The sequence below is a fragment of the Diadema antillarum genome, unplaced genomic scaffold, assembly GCF_040938485.1.
Source record: "Diadema antillarum isolate AM-2024a unplaced genomic scaffold, OU_Dant_1.0 scf00000075, whole genome shotgun sequence".
In the NCBI taxonomy this organism is placed as follows: domain Eukaryota; kingdom Metazoa; phylum Echinodermata; class Echinoidea; order Diadematoida; family Diadematidae; genus Diadema; species Diadema antillarum.
Window position 1 is genome coordinate 1,950,011 of NW_027270964.1, and position 22,657 is coordinate 1,972,667.

The window sequence follows — 22,657 nt, forward strand, 5'->3', positions numbered from 1 at the left end:
CCAAAACAACATTAAAAACACTGTTTAACTGTGCTCGTTGACAAAGCCAGTTTTATTTCACCAGCCAGCAAGGATGTCCTTGCACATCACTTGTTGCTCACAATGATAGGCATGATGTGTTGATTATCTCTACAGGGTGTTCCAAAAGACACAACATCAGAGGAGACTCTCAGGACGTGCCTGGGGGAGATAGACAGATGCTACCAGGATAACATCATGCCCTTCTTCCTCAATCTCACCAGGTATGTCAAACAGGAGATCCATCAGAGACAACCTTGAAGATCCTAGTCCATATTACAATGTAGCTTATGTGTTGATTTCTCATTCAGAATATTGTCTTTTATGATTATCTCATTGGTATCCATCAGTAACTTAAGATAAGAAATAACCACAACAGATAACAGAAAAAAGGCACAGTATATACTTAAAGCTGATACCCAGGTTTTACATCATATTGATTTGATACTTGTCCCCAGTAATGTGATGTTATGATGTGCCTTTAATGAGTTGTACTGAGGTTCACCCCTAGAGTCTAAGTAACAGTGGTATGTCTGCAAAGTTTAAGTTATTTCTTTGACTTTATTCTGTACACGAATGAATGAGAGGAAGACTTCTGCAGCTGGTATTTTACCGCAATACATGATTTCTTGCTCCTCCCCCTACCTACCCCATAGTGAACGCTGTGGCTGGATTCCTACCTCACATGATGTGCCGGAGTCGCTGTCCAAAGAATACAGATGGATACACGGCCTCTCTGTCACCGAGATGGAGATTCTTCATGGCGCGTACCGGATAGACAACCCTAACTGTGAGCCACTGTAATAGATGCTATCTTTGTCATTACCTGTGCATGAATGTGGCACTGATATTAATGATTGTGTGCAAGACACCACATTTGATGATGCCTTGTAAAGGGCAGGATATTAGTGCAGTGCTTAACATTGGGGCCAGTCCGATGGTCCCAGACCAGTAATCACTGTTGGGTCAGTAACTTACATTTTATCTGGAATTGCCAAGTTTACTATGCTGACTTGACCAACAATGAAAAAAGCATCATATCTTCGGGGCAGTTGAAAAAAAAGAGAGCTAATAAAGTTTAGGTTCAGACCAGCAAAAAGTGGAAAAACAAGGTTATCTACTGGTTTGCAAGGAACAGGTTTGACTAGCAGAAAAAAAGGGTTTGTTTGCAGCCCTGGAGAGAGAATGTTTTGAAGAATTTTGAAACGATGCTATTCTAGGAGGTCAGAGCATTCTTTTTTTTCCCCAAACAACAAGTGTTTCACCACAATTCTCTGTTGCAGCAGCAAGGTTAGTCAACCTGCTTACAAAACATATGCAGTTGCACATTGTTACTGGGGTGACGAGACCTAATAATTATCTCCATTCACATAATTATGTTTTGCTCACCTGAGCCAAAGGCTCAAGTGAGCTAATTGCGATCGTTCTTCATCCGGCGTCCGTCGTGCGTCGTGCATTAACTTTTTACATTTTCATCTTCTTCTTGAAAAACCCAAGACCAATTTTCACCAAACTTGGCAGATAGCATCCCTAGGGGGTTAGGAACTCAATTTGTTAAAATGGGCACCATACCCCACCCAGGGGGCCCCCAGGTGGGCCCAAACCTCCCAAAATTAAGGAATCTTTAAAAAATCTTCTTTTCTAGAACCAGAAGTGATAGAGCTAAGTTAATACTATGAGTTACTGTGTAGTACATTGATGACTGTAGTAGTTTCAAGTTTGTTCATGGCAGAATGAGGGGTGCCCCCCTTGGGACCCAGGAGAAGGGTCCTAATGGGGCCTAAATTGTACATTTTCATTTTCTTGTTGAGAACCCCATGACCCATTTTCACCAAAGTTGGCAGGTAGCATCCCTAGGGGGTTAGGATCTCAATTTGTTAAAATGGGCACCATGGCCCCCCCTCCACCCCCTCCCCCCCGGACCCCCAGGTGACCCAAACCTCACCCCCCCCCCCCCCCAAAAAAAAAAAAAAAAAAAAAAAAAATTATTAAAGGAATCTTTAGAAATCTTCTTCTCTAGAACCAGAAGTGATAGAGTTAAGTTAATACTATGACTTAGTACATTGATGACTGTAGTTTCAAGTTTGCTCATGGGTACCCCCCTTGGGACCCAGGGACCCAGGGACCCAGGGAAGGGGGGTGGGGAGGGGGAGGGGTCCTAATGGGGCCTAAATTGTACATTTTCATCTTCTTCTTGAGAACCCCAGACCGATTTTCATCAAACTTGGCAGGTAGTATCCCTAGGGGCATAGGATCTTAATCTGTTCAAATGGGCACTGTATCATGCCTGGAGGGCCCCCTTGGGGCCCAAACCTCCCAAAATGAAGGAATCTTTAAAAATCTTCTCTAGAATCAGCAGTGATAGAGCTAAGACAATACTATGAGTGAGTACATTAATGACTGTAGTTTCAAGTTTGTTCATATGTAGCAGATCCAGGGGTGCCCCTCTTGGGGGCAGGGGGGAGGTCCCAATGGGGGCCTGAATTGTATATTTTCATTTCTTCCTGAAAACCTCATGATGGATTTTCATCAAACTTGGCATGTAGCATCCCTAGGGGGTTAGGCTCTCAATTTATCAAAATGGGCACCATGCCCCATCCAGGGGGCCCCAGGGGGCCCCAATCCCCCCAAATTAAGGAATCTTTAAAAAATTTGGGCCCTTATTGTACATTTTCATTTTCTAATTGAGAATGCGTGGTCAAATTTTAGTAGAGCTGTGAAAAATTTAGATTAGTGACTGCGTGAAAGGTGAACTTGCGATACTCAGGTGAGCGCTAGACCTGCGGGTCTCTTGTCTGACCATCTTACTCAATTTCTAACCCATTGAGGTCGAGTCCCGAGCATGCTCGGGCAAATATCTACAGGTAATGCTTGTTGTAGCAAAGTCAGCCTGTCCTCAATGGGTTAATATACAGTACATTACTGATATTTTACGCGTAGACTTGTGTTTCTTTTCTCCATCCACAGCCGTGTTCATGATTCGAAACACATCTTTCTTGAAATCACTACCCGAGGAGTTTAGGGATGAGTTCGTTGACCCCAACCCCATCGCACCCCACAAAATGGAAGTTTTGAAGCACATGCTGAAATCAAGATTGGTAAGGAATACACCAGAAAACAAGACACATATGTTAGTACATGTGCAAAGGGGGAAACCACTAAGATGCCTACTTTACCTCAAAGTCCGAACCATACACTATGGAACATTAAGAGCAGATGCCAAAAATCATGGTGTACTGTGTACATCCATCTCAAATTGAATTTCATACCTTTTATTAGCAGTGTGTGATCCATCGAACTAGCAGACAAAAATATTTCTTTATTTTTTATGCCAGATGACATCTGGTATTTTGTAATAAATAGTGAAAATGCATTGTTTAACTTACATGTTTTGATATTCAAAATCAATCTAACAGCTGCAGAAGCTGAACATGTGAAAACAAATACTAATTGTAAATGTAGTCACGTGTGCCCTGTTCATGTGATTTCATGGTGCGCTTGTAAGTGGTAGGTTGCTAAAGATTCATCCTTATTTTGTGTTTGTGAATTACTATGTGTACAGAGGTGCGGCCGTGCCAACAAAGGCAAGAATTATTCAAAATTTCATGATAACCAAGTTTGGCCAAAAGCAGCTGTTGCTGCTGTATGGTGTTACTATTGCAGCAAAGTGAAAATGGGAAACTTCCAGTTTATTTCAAACAGAGGAATTTTCATCATGGCCTTACACTCACAATGGCCCATTTGTCTGAGTACCAGAGTTCACAATTGTTGAAGCTTAAATACACTTTATTATTGTTATATGATTATGATATGTAAATTTTCAAAAACTTCCTTGTGAAAAAGTGGTGCAGTTCTTTGATAGATGTACTGATTGATTTGTCGGCTACAGGGTAATCGTGTTCACTGGTACGATGTGGAGTACGCTGGAGTAGACGAGGATGGGAAGGTGGAGCTTAGCGGTCTGCAAGACAACTTCTCGACTCGTGTAAGCAGCAATTCATTTTCATTTTCTCCTGATATCTTCCTCCTTTTGCTTTCAGTGTTGATGCACTCTTTCAACTATAGTTTGATCTGTCATGAATGTTACCTGTGAAGGTCAGTTTGCTTCTCCATCAAATGGGGAATGTTGTTGTAAGTTTCTTTCTGGTTTTATCATCAATTCAACGATTTTGATATAATCTTTCTCTGGTATAAGACATGCAGAGGAATTCAAAGTTGCCAATTTGATAATGGAAAGATTATAGCTTCTGCAGGAAAATCCCCCAAGTCATGCTGGAAATTCCATTTTTAGGTAAAAGTGTTTATTCTCTTCTGAAACAATGTACAAAGAGAGGGGAAAGATATCAAAATTTAAAAAAAAACAACCCAACGACAACAGGAAATGTTGATAAGTCTATTCTCAGGATGTGCATTTGAATGTTAATCAATACGAATACACTTTATTCTGTACCTGCCAATATGATATATATTTCCACCATATCCTTACAGGTGTTTGAGTTCTTCCAGGAGAGAATCAGTGAGCAGTATCCATTGATTGACATGAACCTTGACCCCTACCAGCAGGCCAAGGAGGCCCATGAGGTAAGAGGAGATGCCTTGCCTGTTATAGCACCCTTATCTGTCACTCTTTTGAATGAAAACAAAAAGGATAGAGAAAAGGCCTGGCAACTGTGAAACCGTTTTACTATTTTAAAGACGCCCGGTCGTCGATTTCAGTGGGGATAAATCTCGGTTTGCTGATGCTGCAACACAGTTCGTGCGAGTACGAAACTATGTTTTGTCGAAAGTATTTTGAGGATCAGCGAAATGTTCCTTCACAGAGGCCGAGGAGACAAGTCTTCGGCACAAGCTCGGATGTGACTGTTCGGTTTTGCATGTGCTGTTCATCGACTCGTATGCATTTCGCGAGCTAGCGCTGTAAGTCGCTAGATCAGCGCCACTTTGCACAATAGTAACCGTCTGCGTAGCGACTCGATCCTCGTAATAATTTTACAATTTGTAATTGTGTGCCTTTTCATTTTTGCGACGATGAAGGATATCATGCCTAAGGGCCTACACCTACGGCCTCAGATGGATCTAGAGGACATATCATTTGCAGATGTGTGTATTGCTGACATTGAAGCGGTAGATCCCACAAGCTGCAAATGCTCTGGTTTGTGCTGGTATAAGATGGGGCGAAATTGCTGTCCCTGCAAGAGCAGGAGCAGAGCTACATAGCGAAGCAGTGCTGCACTGCAAGCTGTGGTAATATAAACGGCGAGTAGCTGACCCCGTACCAATAGGTCAACCAGCTGTGTCAACTTCAGTAAGTAGACCTAGGCTGTAGTATAGGCTATAGTCTAAACTTATTGATTCATTCTTGTTCTACAGTCACTAGACATAGAATATTTCGATCGCGAATTACTGTGATGTTACGAAGTATATGTAGTTGGGCCTACATACAGTCAACATACATAATTGCTTGCTACTCGTACTCGATTCGATCTTGCACAAACATTAGGTATGCAATCCATCAGTGTGGCCAGGCCAGTGTACGCATAGGCGCGCGCGTACGCATTCGCTGAGATATGAGCAAGAGAGAGATCCCGAATGCTCCAAAACTGTAAGCCAAACGATTGAGAATGGCATCATTACATGCGTTCGGCTTAGGAGAGAGCAACTTCGGCCGCTGTCGTGTATTCGGAACCGGTCTAGTTCGTACGTGATACTCAATCTCTCAATAACACACAGGTGAATGAGAATTTTGCACGGAATGCGCAGAGTGCGCACGATTGAGAATTACCATCGCTAGCTTTTTCTCACAACGACTGGGCGTCTTTAACAAGTAGATGAAGACAAATACATTCTGTTCCACAGAGTCACATATCAATTCATTATCAGTCGATTGAATTGTCGAATGTAATCCATGGGTATGCATAGTGATTTCTGTATATATCTTCAATCCTTTATGTTTAGCATGTAAACTTTGTAGAGGAATCAAAATCGGTGCATAGTAATTTTTCTGTTTTTCTTCAGTTCTCCATTTTTTGTTTCTTTTATATTTTTTGACCATCGTAATGTAGATTCAAGCAAAGAAGTTACCCCCATGAATTCCTAGTATACATGTCGTCCCAAATTAGCTTTGGAAAAAGAAATATCTCGTAATTGATTTCCCATTACAGGAAATTGTTGTTCTTAATGGCTGAGGACTCCTGGAAACATACCTCCGCATCATTGGTATTTGTAAAACAAAACAAAACAAATCAAAATTGATGGGGTAGGGAGGGGCTACATTATCTCATTGCCTATATGTTCTTTATCCCACCTTCCCACCCCAGTCTTTTCTCAAAAGTCGGGGCGGCACTGTCCTCGGCCGCGTGGACATTCTGGAGCAGATCCAAGGCTACGTGATAGAACCTGCTCAGGAGAAGACGCTGACCATCACTGGCGGTGCGGGCTCTGGGAAGTCGTCGATCATGGCACGTACGGCAGACGTCGCCCAGACGATGGCCTTCAACAAGCGCATCCCAGGGTAGGTGGTCCCAGGAATAAAAACAGAAAAATGCAGTGTGAAAAATATTCAGTCCTATACTGTAAAACATGATATATTCGCGGCATGAAATTTTCGCGAATTGGAGCTGACAGCCTTTTTCGCGGCATGAAATTTTCGCGAATTGCCACTGGCGTTCAATGCATGTAGTGTAGACAAAAACTTTCGCGTGCATTTTAATTTCGCGAATTTTGGCGCTCGCGAAATTCGCGAAATTAAAATGCACGCGAAAATTTCTCGTTTTACAGTATTCAAGACATCCTTGAACGTACAAGTACTCAGGCTCAGGATGAAATATACTCTGAACTGAACTGAACTGAACTGAACTGAACTCTCTGAGATTCAGACATAACTGCTGCCATTATACTGCATGGGATAGAGCATTTCCCCACATTGTCATACCATTTGGTTATAAAATATCATTTGGTTTAAAGGGGTTCACATATTAAACATGTCTGCTTGTATTGTATGGTGAATTGCCGAATAAATGATAATAATAATGATAACAGGAATATGCATGCCACCTGTGCATTGGTTTTCCTTGTCATATAGTGGACTCTGTAAGGGATTTTGGTCACAAACAAACACTCTTCAGCTTTTGGTGTCGACTCATAGATCATTTCTAATGTCGGCCTGTATGGCTCATCACCTGTGTCAGGTGTGTTTAATTTTAGTCTCAGCAGTTGATAGTGTGTGTATGTTCTATTAAGTATGACTGTGTGAGTTTATGAAGTATCAGAGAGAGTGGATGGTATAAAAGTATGCTCTAGAAATTTTGTAGAGAAGGTTGCAATTTATCTGAACTATTGTTCAAATAGTTTGATATTGTAAAATATCAAATTGTTTTGTGTTGCTTTGAACAGGGGTGGTGACACAGGTTGGCATGTCTTTTACCACTTTGTTGGCGCCATCCCAGGATCAACAGACCTGGAGCTGTGCCTCCGCAGACTCCTCAAGGAACTCAATGCCTTTAACGTAAGTTGTGAATTGCCGCACATACACTTTCCTTTTAACTCCCTGTATATCTAGTACAATTTTGTGTTTGAATTCCTCCCCCCCCCCCTTTTTTTACATGGTTACTGTCATCAAAAGTTGTATTACAATATATCCTAACCAAACTAATCTTTCTGATATTTATCTTGTTTATCTTTTATATATATTTCCAGTGTATCCAAAGCACATTGTACATAGCATAACGTCACTATAACAAGTATCTTATCATATTTTGATGGTTAGAAAACTGTGTAATTATATACAGAGAAGAGGCTGCGAGAAGTAGCAAAATATCAAAGTAGATGACGTAATATAGAGCACAGCTGTGAATCATTTGCCAGCATCCACATGTATGCTTGATAACAAGATTTTGGATGTGATGATAGTGTGGCCTTATGAAAGAGCAGTGGTAACAGTGAGGCTATATTTGGTGAACAAGACCATATCAGGCTATATTTGATGAACAAGGCCATATCATAATATGATAAAGCTTTGAAAATTTCCTCTGGTATATGTTAAAGGTTGAAATTTAAGAATTCCTCAAAAACTTGCTGTTTCATCTCATCCCTGTTTCTACATTTGCAAACATATTAGATAGATTCTAACATTTACTGCAGTTTTGTATCTTCTTTGAAACTGAAACAGGTTATGCCTCTAATTTTGTGCCATATGGCTATGATTGCATGGCTATAATCGCTTGTACTGTGTGTAAATGTGTTGCAGGAAGCTACAATGCCAAAGAACCTGGAGGCGTGCTGTCAACTGGCCTGCGGTGTCCTGTCCAATCCAAAGACACAGCCCGTCATCGTCATCATAGATGCCCTCAATCAGGTATGGCAAGCTTGATCGCAGCACTGTCTTCCATACTCGTGTACAGAATACTGTTTAACAAAAATGCTGCCTAACATGGACTACAGAACTGGCACTGAAAGATGTGTTGCAGATAATTGGTGATGCCCTTAATAAGTTACAGCAGGCTTGATCACTGCACTGTCGCACTTACTTGTGTACAAAAAAAAAAAACATACTGCAGAAAGAGTGCCTTCTGCGGAATACAGGAAACCAGATCACAACATTTTTTTTCTCCTTATAGGCAGAAAGATGTGTCACAAATTTATTGCCTTCAATTAGAACAAAGAATTTGAAGGGACTTTGACAAGTGTCTGGCCCTCTATTCACAAAGAGACCCCTAGTTTTCAGTGAAATGGCTTGACCCTTCAAGTACATTGTACTTACTGGTATATATCACCTTTGCGTGACCTTTATCCACCCCCTCTATGGCTATACCCAGTTTGATGACGACAAGTCCTCGTCCGTGCTGAGCTGGCTGCCCCGCAAGCTGGCTCCCCAGGTGCGGGTCATCCTCTCCATGATCAACGACACCCCGCCCCACAAAGAGCTCCACGAGAGGACCATCAAACCCCAGGAGATTGAGGTCACGCCCCTCGACATGCAGGCCAGACAGGTGGGTGGTGGACAGCAGCTATTGATTGTTCAAATTCATGAAATTCTTCCGTCGAGATGTTTTCATTCCAACTGATTGACAAATTGCCATAAATGGACGTAGACTACATTTATGTCAATATAGAGCAATTTGTCAATCAGTTGCAACTATTGATTGATTGTATCCTGAAGAGAATTTTATCAATTTGTAAATTTCACCATAACAGGGTGTTCATCTACCCAAAATCAATTTGATTGATGTCCTTGTTCCTTTATTATCTGTATTTTTTGTCTAAAAGTGATGAATCTTAGAAAAACATTTATAATCTCTATCTTTTATTGGTTTCCTACTTTCTAGTTAACCTGTAAAAAATAAAACAAGCAAACAACAAGATTCTGATTAATATGAGACAATAACTAGTCCCTCCATCAAGATACAGTGACTAGTCTGTACTTGATCTGTTGTATTTTCAGTTATACTTAACAATGTTATAATCTCTTTGACCATTCAGCAGTTAGTGGCTGAGTTGTTTCTGTTCCACTGTAACATTGACTTGCCAAATCTGAATTGTGAACAAAGTCATGGCTCAATGCATGTGATAACACTGCCTGATAGATTTGATCCAGAGTCCAGTACACATCTTTATGAACCTTAGAGAAAGGTGACTGAATTCATCCGTTCAATTCCCTGCGAATGTCCACAGCAAATAGTGACCGAGATGCTGGGCAAGTACAACAAGAAACTGGATGAGGACCAGATGGCCAGTCTGCTGGCCAAGGAGTCTTCCCAGAATCCCCTCTGGCTGGCTGTGGCCTGCGAGGAACTCCGCGTCTTCGGTCTCTTCGCCAAGGTGACCGACAAGATCAACAGCCTCGCGGACGGCCTCCTGGAGTAAGCCCAAAGCTCCTCTGAAAATCTCTTTACTTTAATTCTTATTTACTGACTTAGCAAACTTTTAATAATTCACTCCTTAACCTATACATTGTATCTGCTGATCTCTGGGATATCGCGTAGTTCGCGCAGCAAACGCTGATCTACGGGATAATCTGTAGCGGACATGGCTTGAATGGTAACGTCATTATACTAGCTTATTATATTCTGTGAACTCGGGCCTGACATCTCACAGTCCTTTGCCTGAAACAGAATCAAACTATGTAGAATGCAGTACCTGGGATTTTGGTTGTGACTTGTGACTTTCTGACCAATGTTTGATGGTTCCAGGAGGGAGGCTGTATTGGTATTTCCTCAGTGTCATTGCAAGTATTTCAGCTTTTTCTTGATGACCAAAAATATTATCAAGCCCTATTTGACCTTTTCATTGTCTACATCTTTCAGGTTCACATCTTGCTTTATCAGTCCTAAGTTTTCTTTATTATTTTAAAGATAATTTCTCACTGTGTCTTCAAACATGTTACTAGGTGGAGCTGACATAATTTTTGTATGTGATAAATTATTTGTTGTGATTATCAATTTTCTAAAAGCAAGAGTGTGCACCTATTGTTTATTCTCTTATTTGGAGTATTCAGGCAAAGTCTGATTTACTCTGTCCTTTCCATCGCTAGTGCAAGTCATGCTCTGCTTTCATGTTGTTGCTGTTGTGACAAACTCTTGGAATTATATCCCTTATTTCTGTGCTCCTGCTTGGATACTAAGCATACCTTCCTACTCTCTCTCTCCCTCTGCTGCCTAGGCTCCTTGAACAGGTGTTTACACGGTTTGAGGAGGAGAATGGAGGCATGCTCCTGGTGGCCACCCTCTGTCTCCTGGAGTGCTCCGCCACCGGACTCCTGGAGACTGAGCTCCTCCTCATCCTGGGTGATGAGGACAACCTCATGCCAGCGGAGAAAGAGTCGGACAACAGCAAAGGTGAGAAGGGGTGAAATATGATGCTCTAGGGATGAATTTGAAGTGTTGTTAAACCTTTAGCATGACTCTGTGACGATACAGGCTTGTAAGGCGCCAATGATGGTAGTGGTGATGGTGGTGGTGGTGATGGTGGTGATAGTGGTAGTGATGGTGGTAGTGTTGGTGGTAGTGATGGTGGTAGTAGTGGTAGTGGTGGTGGTGGCGGCGATGGTAGTGGTGGTGATGGTAGTAATGGTGGTATATTGATGTTAGTGGTGATGGTGGTGGTGTATTGACGTTAGTGGTGGTGGTAGTGGTAGAAGTGGTGGCAGTGATAGTGGTGATGGTGGTGGTAGTGATGGTGGTGGTGGTGGCGGTGATGGTAGTGGTGGTGGTGGTGGTGGTATTAGTGGTGGTATTGGTGGTGGTAGTGGTAGAAGTGGTGATAGTGGTGTTACTTGTGGTGATGGTGATGGTGACAATGGTAGTGGTAGTGGTGGCGGCGGCGGATAGTGGTGCCGGTGGTGGTGATGGTAGTGGTATTGGCGGCGATGGTGCTGTTCCTGCTGCTCTCATTGAGGGTGGTGACTGGGGTTGTCTGCAACAGAAAGACAGTCCACTGTATTTCAATGCTATGATTCCCTGAAGAAACATGTAATATTTTACTGTAGGTGTTGGTTCATTTCGTGCAGTATAAAAGATAACAAAGTTTTTGAGATGTAAAACCGGTAATGCTATAGTGCTGCTGTCATAATAAAAAGATATTGGAAAAGGTCTATATGTCATTCATTGACAGATATGTAGTATTATAGCAAGGTGCAACATTTTCTCTGAGACTGTATTAACCTGTTGAAGACGGTTTGATTTTGTTACAACACGCATTTCCCATAGACCCTTGCCCGAGTATACTCGGAACTCGTCCTCAACGGGTTAAGCAACATCATCTCGCAGACTGATAAGACTCATCTAGTTTCTTTAGTGAGCAACTAGGGAAAATTAAATTGCAGTTCAAAGCAGATGGTTCAGTAGGTGTGTTGAGCACCCTCAAAGTGAGAGATAAGTTGTTGGAGATTTGGGTAGGGTGTCTTGCACTTAGTATGGAGAGAGTGAAAATAGTAAACTTGATAAAATATCCTCTTCCTTACTGTGCTGAGCACTTTATCACAGTTGTGTGAAACCCTTTTGGTTTTCTTCCAAACAGATCACGGCAAGAAGGAGAAGAGTTCCAAGGATGCCTCACCCCTCCCGGCAGCCAAGTGGGCAGTGGTCTACCGCGCCCTGAAGCCCTTCATCAGACCCTTTGGAGACAGTGGGGAGGGGAGGCTGGACTTCTACCACAGGGCCCTCAGCAAAGCTGTCAGGAGAAAGTGAGTTGCACGTCTTAATCAGTTTACTGAAGTGTTCATGTTTGGTTATTTGTCCTGCCCTTGGGAGAATTGATGGGCTCCAAACTTCTATACTTGGATATGATCTTTTTGTGGTAATGAAATAGGACTGTATGAATTGCTGTTGAAACTAATCCATTACATGGATTTTTTTTTTTCATTCGCACCTCAAAATTTGATAGCAATATTTCCATTACATGACTGATTTTCTTTTTTCATTCATAGCTCCAATTTTGATATCAGTTTTTACAAGAAGTAGTTTTGGTGTTAATTTTGACATTGATGATAATATTCTTTCACTTTATTTGATGCATTTAGCACAGAAATGTCCAAGCTTTTATCTCAATAAGATTCTATTTTTAATTAGTTGATTTCCTGAAAGAGCTGAGCTCAATGCAAAGGCTGGACATTTCAGACAGGTTAACTGTCCATTGTCAAAATCGAGTAGAGTTGGTTTGATGATCTTTCAGCAACTTTCTTTCTTTTGGTGCAGCTCCAAAATGGAGGGCTGTTGCTTTTAAAAAAACAGGTAGTAATACTGTGTACAGCTGTGTTATAGCCTCCTCATCAAGCTGTCTGTATGTCATTCAAATGTGATAACCTTAATAACTGCGGCTGTCCTAACTCCTGCCCCTTGCCCTTCTCTTCTCAAGGTACTTTGACAACACCACTGCCAAGAGAGTGTATGACCGGTCATGGTGGCACAAGAGACTGGCCGATTTCTTCTGTGATATCAAGTCTGTGGACAGGAAGGTGGAGGTGAGACTCACTGAACTTTGACCCTTTCTGTACCGCAGACCCCTGACAATGGTGTACAATGCAATGGGATTTTCTGTGCCCATTGGCTGTCAAAGCACACAAAAGGGTCAATTATAGATCTAATAGCTTCCTTTAGTGTTATCAAAATTTGCTGTGTGTCAGAAAAAAAGAGCACAGTTACAGGCATTAAGGCTGTGACATAAGTCATGCTTAGTGATAGATAATCAGAAAGGCAACTACATTTATGTTGTGGCTAGCAATTAACATAAAGGGATTGTATAGTTTTGGTTGAGACCTAATTTCAGGTTTCTAACATTTTTTGGTCAGATAATGAGAAACCTCTTATGAAATATGAAAGAGCATGTAATTCCATGAGGAATTCAACATTTATTTGATGAAAATTGGTTTTGAAATGGCTGAGATATCCAAAACAGAGCAATTCTAATAAGTGTGGGACCCACACTTTATTATGATCGCTTTGTTTTACTTTGTTTTTGGATGTTTCAGTCCTTCCAAACCCGATTCTCTTCAAAAAAACTTTGAATTCCTCTTCAAATGGTTAGCTCTGTACTATTTCATAAGCGTTTTCTTGGTATCTCGCAAAAAGTTAAAAGCCCAATTCTCATCCCCACCAATTCTGTACCATCCCTTTAAGGTAGTTCAAGGTGTGTAAAGCTTAAAGATTTTGCATGATGAACGCATAAATAAACCAATTGCAAGTTAAAACATGACATAATATTTTCTTCATGAGGGCCACAAGTGAAAGACTAGCAGTCCAGTCGTGTATTTCCTTTTTTTTTTCTTTTTTGTTGTTGGTAGGAGCTACCCATACACCTGCTGGCCATCGGGGACTTGGACAGACTTCAGGATTGCCTGACTGACTGGGATGTCTTTGACAAGCTCTACAACGAGGACTACAGCACAGTACTCCTCAAGTACTGGAGAGAGGTATGATATTCTGACCTCTGACCCCTTACACTTTCCCTGTTCTCTGTTCCCCTCCAATTAATTTGACTGTCCGTGAGTCAATGGGGGATGGGAAGGAGGGGGTTGTTCTTGGTCCTTTGGCTGAAGACCATGTGTTGCATCTAGTATTCTTTAAGCTTGGCAAAGATCAGTTTGCCTTTTTACCATGGAATACAAGGGGAAACAACAGAAGGGGAAGCTTAAAATTTAAAACTACTATTCTGTCAAGAGGTTTGGCTCCATGTGGCAATTTTATGAAACAAATAGGGCATATCTTCAGATTAGAATGTATGCTCATGTAAGGTATACTGATTATAATAATTCTTGTGTGTGTGTGTTTCCAGGGATTTGGACAAGGTTGGCAAGCCAAAATGTTGGACATGTACCGAGCATCAATGGAGAAAATTGCCAGCGGGGACCTACCCAAGGATACCATTGCTAGGAGATACGAGCAGGTCGCAAGGGTCATGTAAGTGTCAACGGGTCAAAGGTTATTCTTTCTGCCCTCCTTCCTTCGTTTCTGTCTTTCTGAAAGTTTCCACCATCACTGGAAACACTTTCTCATGCAGTATCTTCCTGTCAATTTTCTGATCTGCTGGTCTGATTTTTCATCTGTTTATCAGTCTTTCTATGAATCTACCAGTCGTCATCTACTTTTGCAATATACATTCTCGAATTTTGTTTATTTGTCATATCTCTATGGGATACATGTGTTTATAAACTGTAAAACAAGATACACTTGTGGCAAGAAATTTTTGCGAATTGGAGCCAGTGGCCTTTTTTTGTGGCATGGAATTTTTTGCGAATTGCCACTGGCATTCAATGCATATAGTGTAGACAAGAACCTTCACATAAATTTTAATTTGCGAATCTTGGCTCTCACAAAATTTGTGAAATTTGTGTGTGCTCAAACAATCTCGTTTTGCAGTGTAACTCATTCATTGCTTTTTCTGGTGCTGAATTTTGTAATTGCAAGTGTTTATCCATTGAAGTGGATTTTTTTTTCAGAATTTAATTGATTTCTTGTGTGTCGACACAATATACAGACAGGAATTTATCATTCAACTGCATTATGTGACTATTGTGTTGACGTTGTTGTCTTCCTAATATTTTCGTTCCTCACAGCAACCAATCTGGCACCCATATGGAGGCCTTGGCGCTCCTCGATAAAGCCATGAACATCGAGCTAGGTGAGCTGGGGTCACGGCCCGAGCGCATGGTAGAGCTCTACCACTTGGCGTGCACCATCTATGACGAGGTGAGCAGTGTGTTTTTGGTAGTGGAATGAGCTGAACTCAGTTCAGCTTGATCCAATTACTGAGTTGCATTGTTGCACAAAGTGTACATTAGATAAATTGTGTTATTTTAGCAATTAGTAAGGAATGAGTCATAACCCATAAGATATAATACAACTTTATCTACAAATAGATATGTCATTAGAGAAACAATGCATACTTTGCAAGGATGACGAAAAAATGAACATGGCGATGGATAAGAGTGATCTACTGAAAACTGGAACTTGTAAGATGTGCATCTCTGAATTTAGTCTGCAAATAAAATGTTTATCCAAAATGTTTTCTATGTATAGTTAGAGCATTTGTCAACTGATTTATATTGATCTAAAGTAGAGAGGAAAATTTTACACAAATGTAAAAGGAGACATTGTTACAGTACACACACTGTTACTGTAAAAGTGGAAATTTTTGGGGTATTGAAATTTTCGCGCATTTTGCGCAATCAGAAACTAGCACGAAAATAAAAGCACACAAATATTTTTGTTGGCCATATGTTCCTGTAGTTGATGTCTTGATACCGGGTATTAAAAACATGCAAAACTCTTCTTATCCGGCCGAGCGCGAAAAATTAGTTGCGCAAAAATATCCACTTTTACAGTAATTGAGCCGTGTGTACTAGTAAGATATTGTGACAAAAGCAGCAGTGCACACATACACGCACACTTGTCCATAACATGCGATTGATATGCTTAGGATTAAACTTTTGTCACTCTGTTGGCAGGTGATATGATAATGGAAAGTAGATATGACTTGTCAGGAATTTTCAAGTTAATAACCCGAATTCACATTTTGTTTTTGTTTTCTCTCTCTAAACCCTCTGACAGAAACTGAAGCTGTACGAATACGTCGATCCCAAGCAGATGAGGGAGCTGAGGCCCGCCGTGGACTTCGCCCGAAAATCCATCGCCATCCGCGAGACGCTTGATGGAGAAATTCACAAGGTGGGCAACCCCTCTCGATCAAAGCTTGTTATTCTAATGTTGGGCTCCGTAGTGACCAGGAGTAAGGTCTTCAGAACGATTAGGTCCTCTCTGCACTTTGGCTACCAAATGAAAATATGAAGTGAAAATATATTGAATACTGTGTAAATACAGTGACAAATTTCAAACCTCTCAGAAGAATACAGAAAAGCGGCATTCAACCGGAGAGACAATTATAAGTGGCTAGTGTCTTATTAAGATACTGCAGCAGACTAGAGTGCAATCATATAATCTGAATTGCATTATCCCCACTCAATGACACTAACATAAAACTTTGATGAACACGAGCATGTTTAAGGGATGTAAGGGTGAAATTGTATTAACTATTTACCACACCGGTACAAGGGGCCTAGAGCATGCAACTACAAAGTTTAATGCATGGATTTAGAGCAACAGGTATAATTTTTTTTTTTCGTAGGATAAGGAAACAAATTCAATACAAAACTAGAAAAGCACTCTGAGAGCGCAGACCTCCGCCAAGCATGCAACTCATTTCTACCACTGATCTTGTTCTTCCATAGAGATATCAGTGATTTCTACCCATAAGTACTTATAGCGTTGTGTGCTGAAAGTCGCCAAATTTCCCAATATAGAAGCCTTTGTTACGTCATAAACCCTCAGCTGCACGGCGCGCCTCGCCCTAGCAGAAACTAGAGCGCGCACTTTAGTGCGCGCGTGCAAACCTCAAATACGCGCAGCCTGAACTCTCAAGTTCATTGACCCTACCTACCAAAATGTCAAAAATCCTTCATAAATTCCCCCAAAATTCTCGGATCACTACCAAAAGTTAATCGTTTGGTACTTGTGTCATTCTCAACCTTTCCTGCAAGTTTCATTCCAATCCGTTAACTACTTTTTGAGTTATTTTGCGCACGGACAAACGAACGAACGAACGAACAAACCAACGGTAACGAAAATATAACCTCCTCCCTTGGCGGAGGTAACAAATGGTGTAGTGTTCACAGTAAAGGTCTCATTAGTATACAGCTTGTCTCTTACCAGTTCAATGCCTGTGGTGAGATATGTAGTGTACGTTAGGAGTGGCTATAATTATAGAGGAGACCTACTTTTCTCAAATAGGTAGGGGCCCACCAGCTCTTTGAAAATGAAAGTGATCAGAGATTGCAGCATGAATGTGTGCATGTTTTTTTTCCAACCCCTTCAGTTCAAGCTGGGGCGTACCCTCATCCAGCTAGCCTTCAACCTCCAGGCTTGGATGGAGTGTGGTGGAGACAACACCTTGAGTGAGGTGGAGGCCCTGGAAGAAGCAAAGGTCACCATCGAAAAGGCCGTCACACTTTTTAAGGGGGTCAGTGTGGCTTTTTTCTCTTTTCCTTGTTTTCTTCTCTTTCTTTTTCTTTATGTTCTTCTCTTCTTAATTCCCTGACTGCTCTTTCTTTCCCTCTTTCTTTTCTTCTCTTTCTTTTTCCTCTTCATTTCTTCTTCTGCTCCTTTTGTTTGACGTTGTATGAGGTACACTGTCATTTGAAACAACAACATCAGATTAGCATTGACTAGTTTGTTGGATTATTTGAAGGATAATATATATATCGCACTGGAATTGTCAACAGTGATCACCAGAGTTGAGAACAGGTTTGCAATACAAACATCTCGATAGAAGAATTTTAATGAATTTGAATACTTAGGTAGTACCTGCTTGCATGCTATAAGGATTAGACCCAGCACTGGCTGTCGGGCAGAATCTCTGTGGCCTAGGGGAGATGACCCCTCCCGTGAGATGAGGAGGTCGTAGGTTCCAATCCTGCTGGAGTATGTACGCCCATGATTTCTTTTGTCATGACTTCTACTCAAACGCTGATCAATTCAGTGCTTATTTACATCAATGTAGAGTAAATTTGTCAATCAGTTGCAAGGGTTGTGTAATACTGTCTTTGCTTTTGTCTTCCTCAGCTTGGTTCTGATGGCCACTTGTCTGATGCTATCATGACCAAAGGGGTTCTGGAAGAGAGAGGATGCCAGGCGCAGGTGGATGTAAGTAGAAAGTGATCTATTGTTAATCATCTTTCCTTTGTCAAGTTGATATTGTGAGTTTAACACTTGTGCAAAGTATACACGATGTGACATCAGCATTGCCACAGTGTACTCATATATTTTAATCGCAAATATGAAAAAAGCTATCAGTTATATTCATATGTTGAAGGATTGGTCTGCCATTAAAGGGTTTGGAACATGTGACCAGATTTTTATACTGGTGCTTCCATTACAAGTAACACAGTTGTGACGAAATTTCTTTACAACAAAGTGAAAATTCGGGCCCCCAAATTCTTATCTTCATATTTCTACATGCTCTGTTAGTATAACTAACTTTCAATATGGTGACAGAAAACCGTCATTCCGTAGGAGTCGGCTGTATTAATATGGTATCGTGCAAGTGTCATAGCGATGTAGGGGAATAGATCTGTAGCCCCGAGACTTGACCAATTAATATTTCCACTATCCCTTCTGCCACAAAACAGACGATGTCTTATTGAACTCTTGTCTTTGTACGTTCAGATTGTCTTTAATCAAATGAGCATGACATGACTGAAGGGTCATATTCAAGTCTCGGCAAGAGTTGCATATGGTGCCAATAGATGCGTGTACATTATGTGGTCTTGTGTTGACGTACTAATAGTGCAAGAGAGTTTGTCATGCTTAAGATTATGCAAAGATATTTATAGCCAAATTAAAAAAAACAACAACAAAAACATTTCACCAATCATGGTATGCAAACTGTCTGACTTTCCCTAATGTCAAACTGACAGTAGCCCAAATGCACAAAAGTAGTTTAAATCAAAGCCATGGTATGAATTTAGCTCATCACCTAAAACAAGCGCATTGCAGGCACACCTTGCACATGCACTTACCATGGTTCAGTTATTATTGGTTGCTTGTAGTGTACATGTGTGCCACTCGCATTAAAGGGACTGTACAGTACTGGTTGAGGTGGGGATTCATGCTTTGAACATTCCTAAGTGAGATAATGAGAGACCTCTTGTGAAATATGAAAGAGAATGTAATTTTAAGAAAGATTCAACACTTATTTGATGAAAATTGGTTTTCAAACGGCTGAGATATCCAAAAAAGTGATAATAATAAAGGCGACAGGCCATGCTTTTTATTAGGATCTCCTTGTTTCACCTTGTTTTTTGATATCTCAGCCATTTTAAAACAGATTTTCATCAAATAAACTTTTGATACCCCTTAGAATTGCATGCTCTTTGACATCTCATAGAGTGGTTTCTGAATATCTCGCAAAACGTTAAAAGCTAAATCCTCACCTGGACCAGAACTGTACACACCCTTTAACACAAGCAATATTCTCACAGTCCATGGACTGGCTTGAAACTGCCTTTGCATATTTTGAATTATATGTCAAAACCCCCCAAGACACACCTGTGGTCCCACATACTGTAAATGCTGATGGCTGAATTTCCCCTCATTTTGTAGCTGTACATGGAGGCTCTGGACCTGTGCCTGCAGGCTTACGGAGAATTCAGCGTCCTGACGACTCGTCTCTACCTCAACATCGGCATCATGTATGAGGACAGGCGAGAGTACCGAGAGGCCTACAAGTGGTTCATCAAATGGCAGGACGTGTGCGAAGAGGTGAGTACGAAACTTGTGCTGATGAGCACATAAAAACATTGTGCTAGAAATGATAGCGACTGCCTCGTGAGTGAAGTGTTTTCATTTCTTGATACTATAACCCACAAAAGTTGTTAAGATGTTGATTATTGTTATTGTTTGTATATTTTTCTGTTTATATTAAATGAGCTTGGAATGTACAACAATAGTTAGGCTTCTACCAACCGTTGACAATTTGTGGGCAAGCTTTTGTTCACTCTTGTATGTTTTCTTAAGCCTTTCTTAGCTCACTCTTACAACAAATACATTTTATTGCAACTGATTGACAAATTGCCCTACATCGACGTAAATAAGCACTGAATTGATCAGTGTTTTAGTAGTAGCCATGATAAAAATTCATGGGCGTACATACTTGAGCAGGATTCGTCGATGTAGGGCAATTTGTCAATCAGTTGCAATGAAAACATCTCGACGGAAGAATTTTCATGAATTTGAAATACATTTTATGCTCAACTCAGGACTCCTCAGACAAGACACTTGACACAAGTAGTTGAGATTTGGCAGAGCCCAGTGGGTTGTTCTTTTATTACACTCCTGACCGCATTGTACCACAAGGTGGTGCTGTTAACTCAATATCAACAGAAGATGTGAACACTGCACATCAAACTCCATAACACTGTAGACATTCTCAAGCCAAGTGGTCATTAGTCACACTGTTTCTCCTTGTTTTCTGTGTGACTATCACATAGCTTGAGAAGGTCCACAGAAGTGGTCAAATTCTTGCCCACAAATTGTTAAAGGTCGGTAGAAGCCCAAACCATGTTGTATGATCATCCCCAACTGATGAAAGTTTTCAGTAGTAAATGGGAACCTGTAGTACACTCACTTGAAGCTACAAAGTAATGTCTGTGGTAGCATAGTACAATCCATTTTGGACCAAGTCTGAATAGAACTTTACTGTAAAGTTAAGACATTCCACCATGCCAATGAGTATTGCTTATGAATTACTGATGTGTATGTTGTCACTTGATTGCAGAACATATCGTTATCTCTAAGATTGATTAATTCAGTGGTTGATATCGCGCTGCTCATTGGCACATGACATAGTCCTATGCATGATTACAAGTGTGTTGGTTAGGCAGGTGTTTTTCTGAGGTTGAAAGACAATATTTTGCTTGTGCTGGCGTATAGGCTTCACCCCGACTTTGCTGCTGTATTTTTCTTTGAAATAGTGTGGCCTTGTCGCCGGCGAATACGCTTCCCCCTCATGCTAATTTCTTTGTTCCTCCCTACATGTCTCTCTCATTGTCCTCTTCCCTTCTCCACCTTCAGGTCTTTGGCTACCACCACCCCCGTACTCAGCGCTGCAGGAACTGTCTGGCCGAGCCGCGGTACGTCTTCGTTCGGCGGCAGATCGAGGCGGAGGAGGCCAAGAACACGCGCAACGCCCAGGGAGGGAACCAGGTCTCCGAGGACCGCGGCCTCATCATAGACGAGGACCGGGACGTGGATTCCGACAGCGATTATGAAGAGTAGGCCCAGAGTCCTCCTCCCATCGGACAGAAGACTTTGTTCCAAACTTTCGCTATATATGCAGCTAACATAGGCTGCCAGGCTTGGTCCAGGGATTAGTCTAAAGGGCTCCAAAGAGAGATGGATGATGAAATCTATTTATATATTTATCCACTTTTGTCTAGTCTTGTTGCCCATCATCCATCAAAACATCAATGTTGACATTTTTATCTTTTTTAAAGGAATTATAGCAAACTTTCTTCCCCTAGGAAAGACCATTTGTCACCGTCCAGTTTCCAAAAGAGTTTTGATTTTTGAAATACTCAATCTTGTGTTTTTGGTCCATTGGCCCAGGAGCTGTAAAATTCCTTCTGTACTACAGTTTCACATGGCATCCCGCCACATGAGATGGCCTGTACATGTACAAAAAGATGAGTCATTGCACTGTAGTACAGAAAATACCCAACCTTTAAAAATGTTTTCAATGAACTGCTTTTGTCATTTTAATCCGTTCCAAATAATAGTGGTGTGGAACAGGGCAAGTAACAAACATGCTGCTACCACGGTGTATTTCTGTTAACCTGTTGAGGACGAATCCCGAGTGTACTCGGGCAGGTGTCTATGGGAAATGCGTATTGTAGCAAAATCAGTCCGTCCTCAACGGGTTAAATTTTACGGGATATTTGGAACCACATAGAGAGTTCTTAGGTGATAATCAGGAACAAAACAGGTACAGTAGTAAAAGATGCTTTACCCATTACAAAATGCAGTTCACTTCAGTCTTCATGAAGTGCTCTAGTAGGTATACAAACTTTGTAATTATTTTTTTTTAGAGAAAATATATTGTGAAATAAAAGTATTACAACTGGAATATAAATGGGTGGGTCTAGAGTGATGATTGCTAAGTTTGCTGTAGAAATGGTAAGCTCCGTTTGGGTTGCTGCAAAACTTTCAGGCTTTTTAAACAGTATTGTAACTACAATAGTTAGATTAAAACAAAACAAACTTGACTGAAAATAATGGTATGATATGAAATGAATGTCAAAAGCCTTTGAGACAGGGTAATTGTGTTGACTTAAATGGATTTGTTCTGTAAAACAATACAACTTCTGTGAACGTGCATTATGAACTGTGGAAAAAAAATCTATACATAGATGTTAATGATCCATTGGATGTGTCTCAATCTGCCACGATCACTGGTCATTAATTTGATTATCAGCAGGGTTATATTTGTACTGATTTTGTTTGCAAAGCTTCATATGATTCTATTGTAAATATGTGTATGTTATTTCAGTTGAATTGTAAATGTGCAGAAGTATTTTGTATACTATTGTGTGTTTCCT

At 40.9% G+C, this 22,657-nt stretch overlaps 1 protein-coding gene across 1 annotated transcript in view; it reads left to right on the forward strand.

Moving 5' to 3' along the window:
* LOC139717404 (telomerase protein component 1-like) overlaps positions 1-22,107 on the forward strand; it is a 34,460-nt gene extending 12,353 nt beyond the window's left edge. Inside the window, exons 3-23 of the mRNA XM_071628901.1 lie at positions 136-242; positions 675-808; positions 2,986-3,116; positions 3,908-4,003; positions 4,507-4,599; positions 6,336-6,529; positions 7,411-7,522; positions 8,264-8,371; positions 8,832-9,005; positions 9,688-9,875; positions 10,675-10,850; positions 12,031-12,196; positions 12,868-12,973; positions 13,793-13,921; positions 14,284-14,408; positions 15,065-15,197; positions 16,059-16,175; positions 17,380-17,523; positions 18,126-18,206; positions 19,665-19,823; positions 21,135-22,107. Coding sequence (XP_071485002.1) covers positions 136-242; positions 675-808; positions 2,986-3,116; positions 3,908-4,003; positions 4,507-4,599; positions 6,336-6,529; positions 7,411-7,522; positions 8,264-8,371; positions 8,832-9,005; positions 9,688-9,875; positions 10,675-10,850; positions 12,031-12,196; positions 12,868-12,973; positions 13,793-13,921; positions 14,284-14,408; positions 15,065-15,197; positions 16,059-16,175; positions 17,380-17,523; positions 18,126-18,206; positions 19,665-19,823; positions 21,135-21,338 — 2,877 coding nt within the window. The 3' untranslated portion in view covers positions 21,339-22,107. The remainder of the gene's footprint in view (positions 1-135; positions 243-674; positions 809-2,985; positions 3,117-3,907; positions 4,004-4,506; positions 4,600-6,335; positions 6,530-7,410; positions 7,523-8,263; positions 8,372-8,831; positions 9,006-9,687; positions 9,876-10,674; positions 10,851-12,030; positions 12,197-12,867; positions 12,974-13,792; positions 13,922-14,283; positions 14,409-15,064; positions 15,198-16,058; positions 16,176-17,379; positions 17,524-18,125; positions 18,207-19,664; positions 19,824-21,134) is intronic.
* Positions 22,108-22,657: the final 550 nt, after the last annotated feature.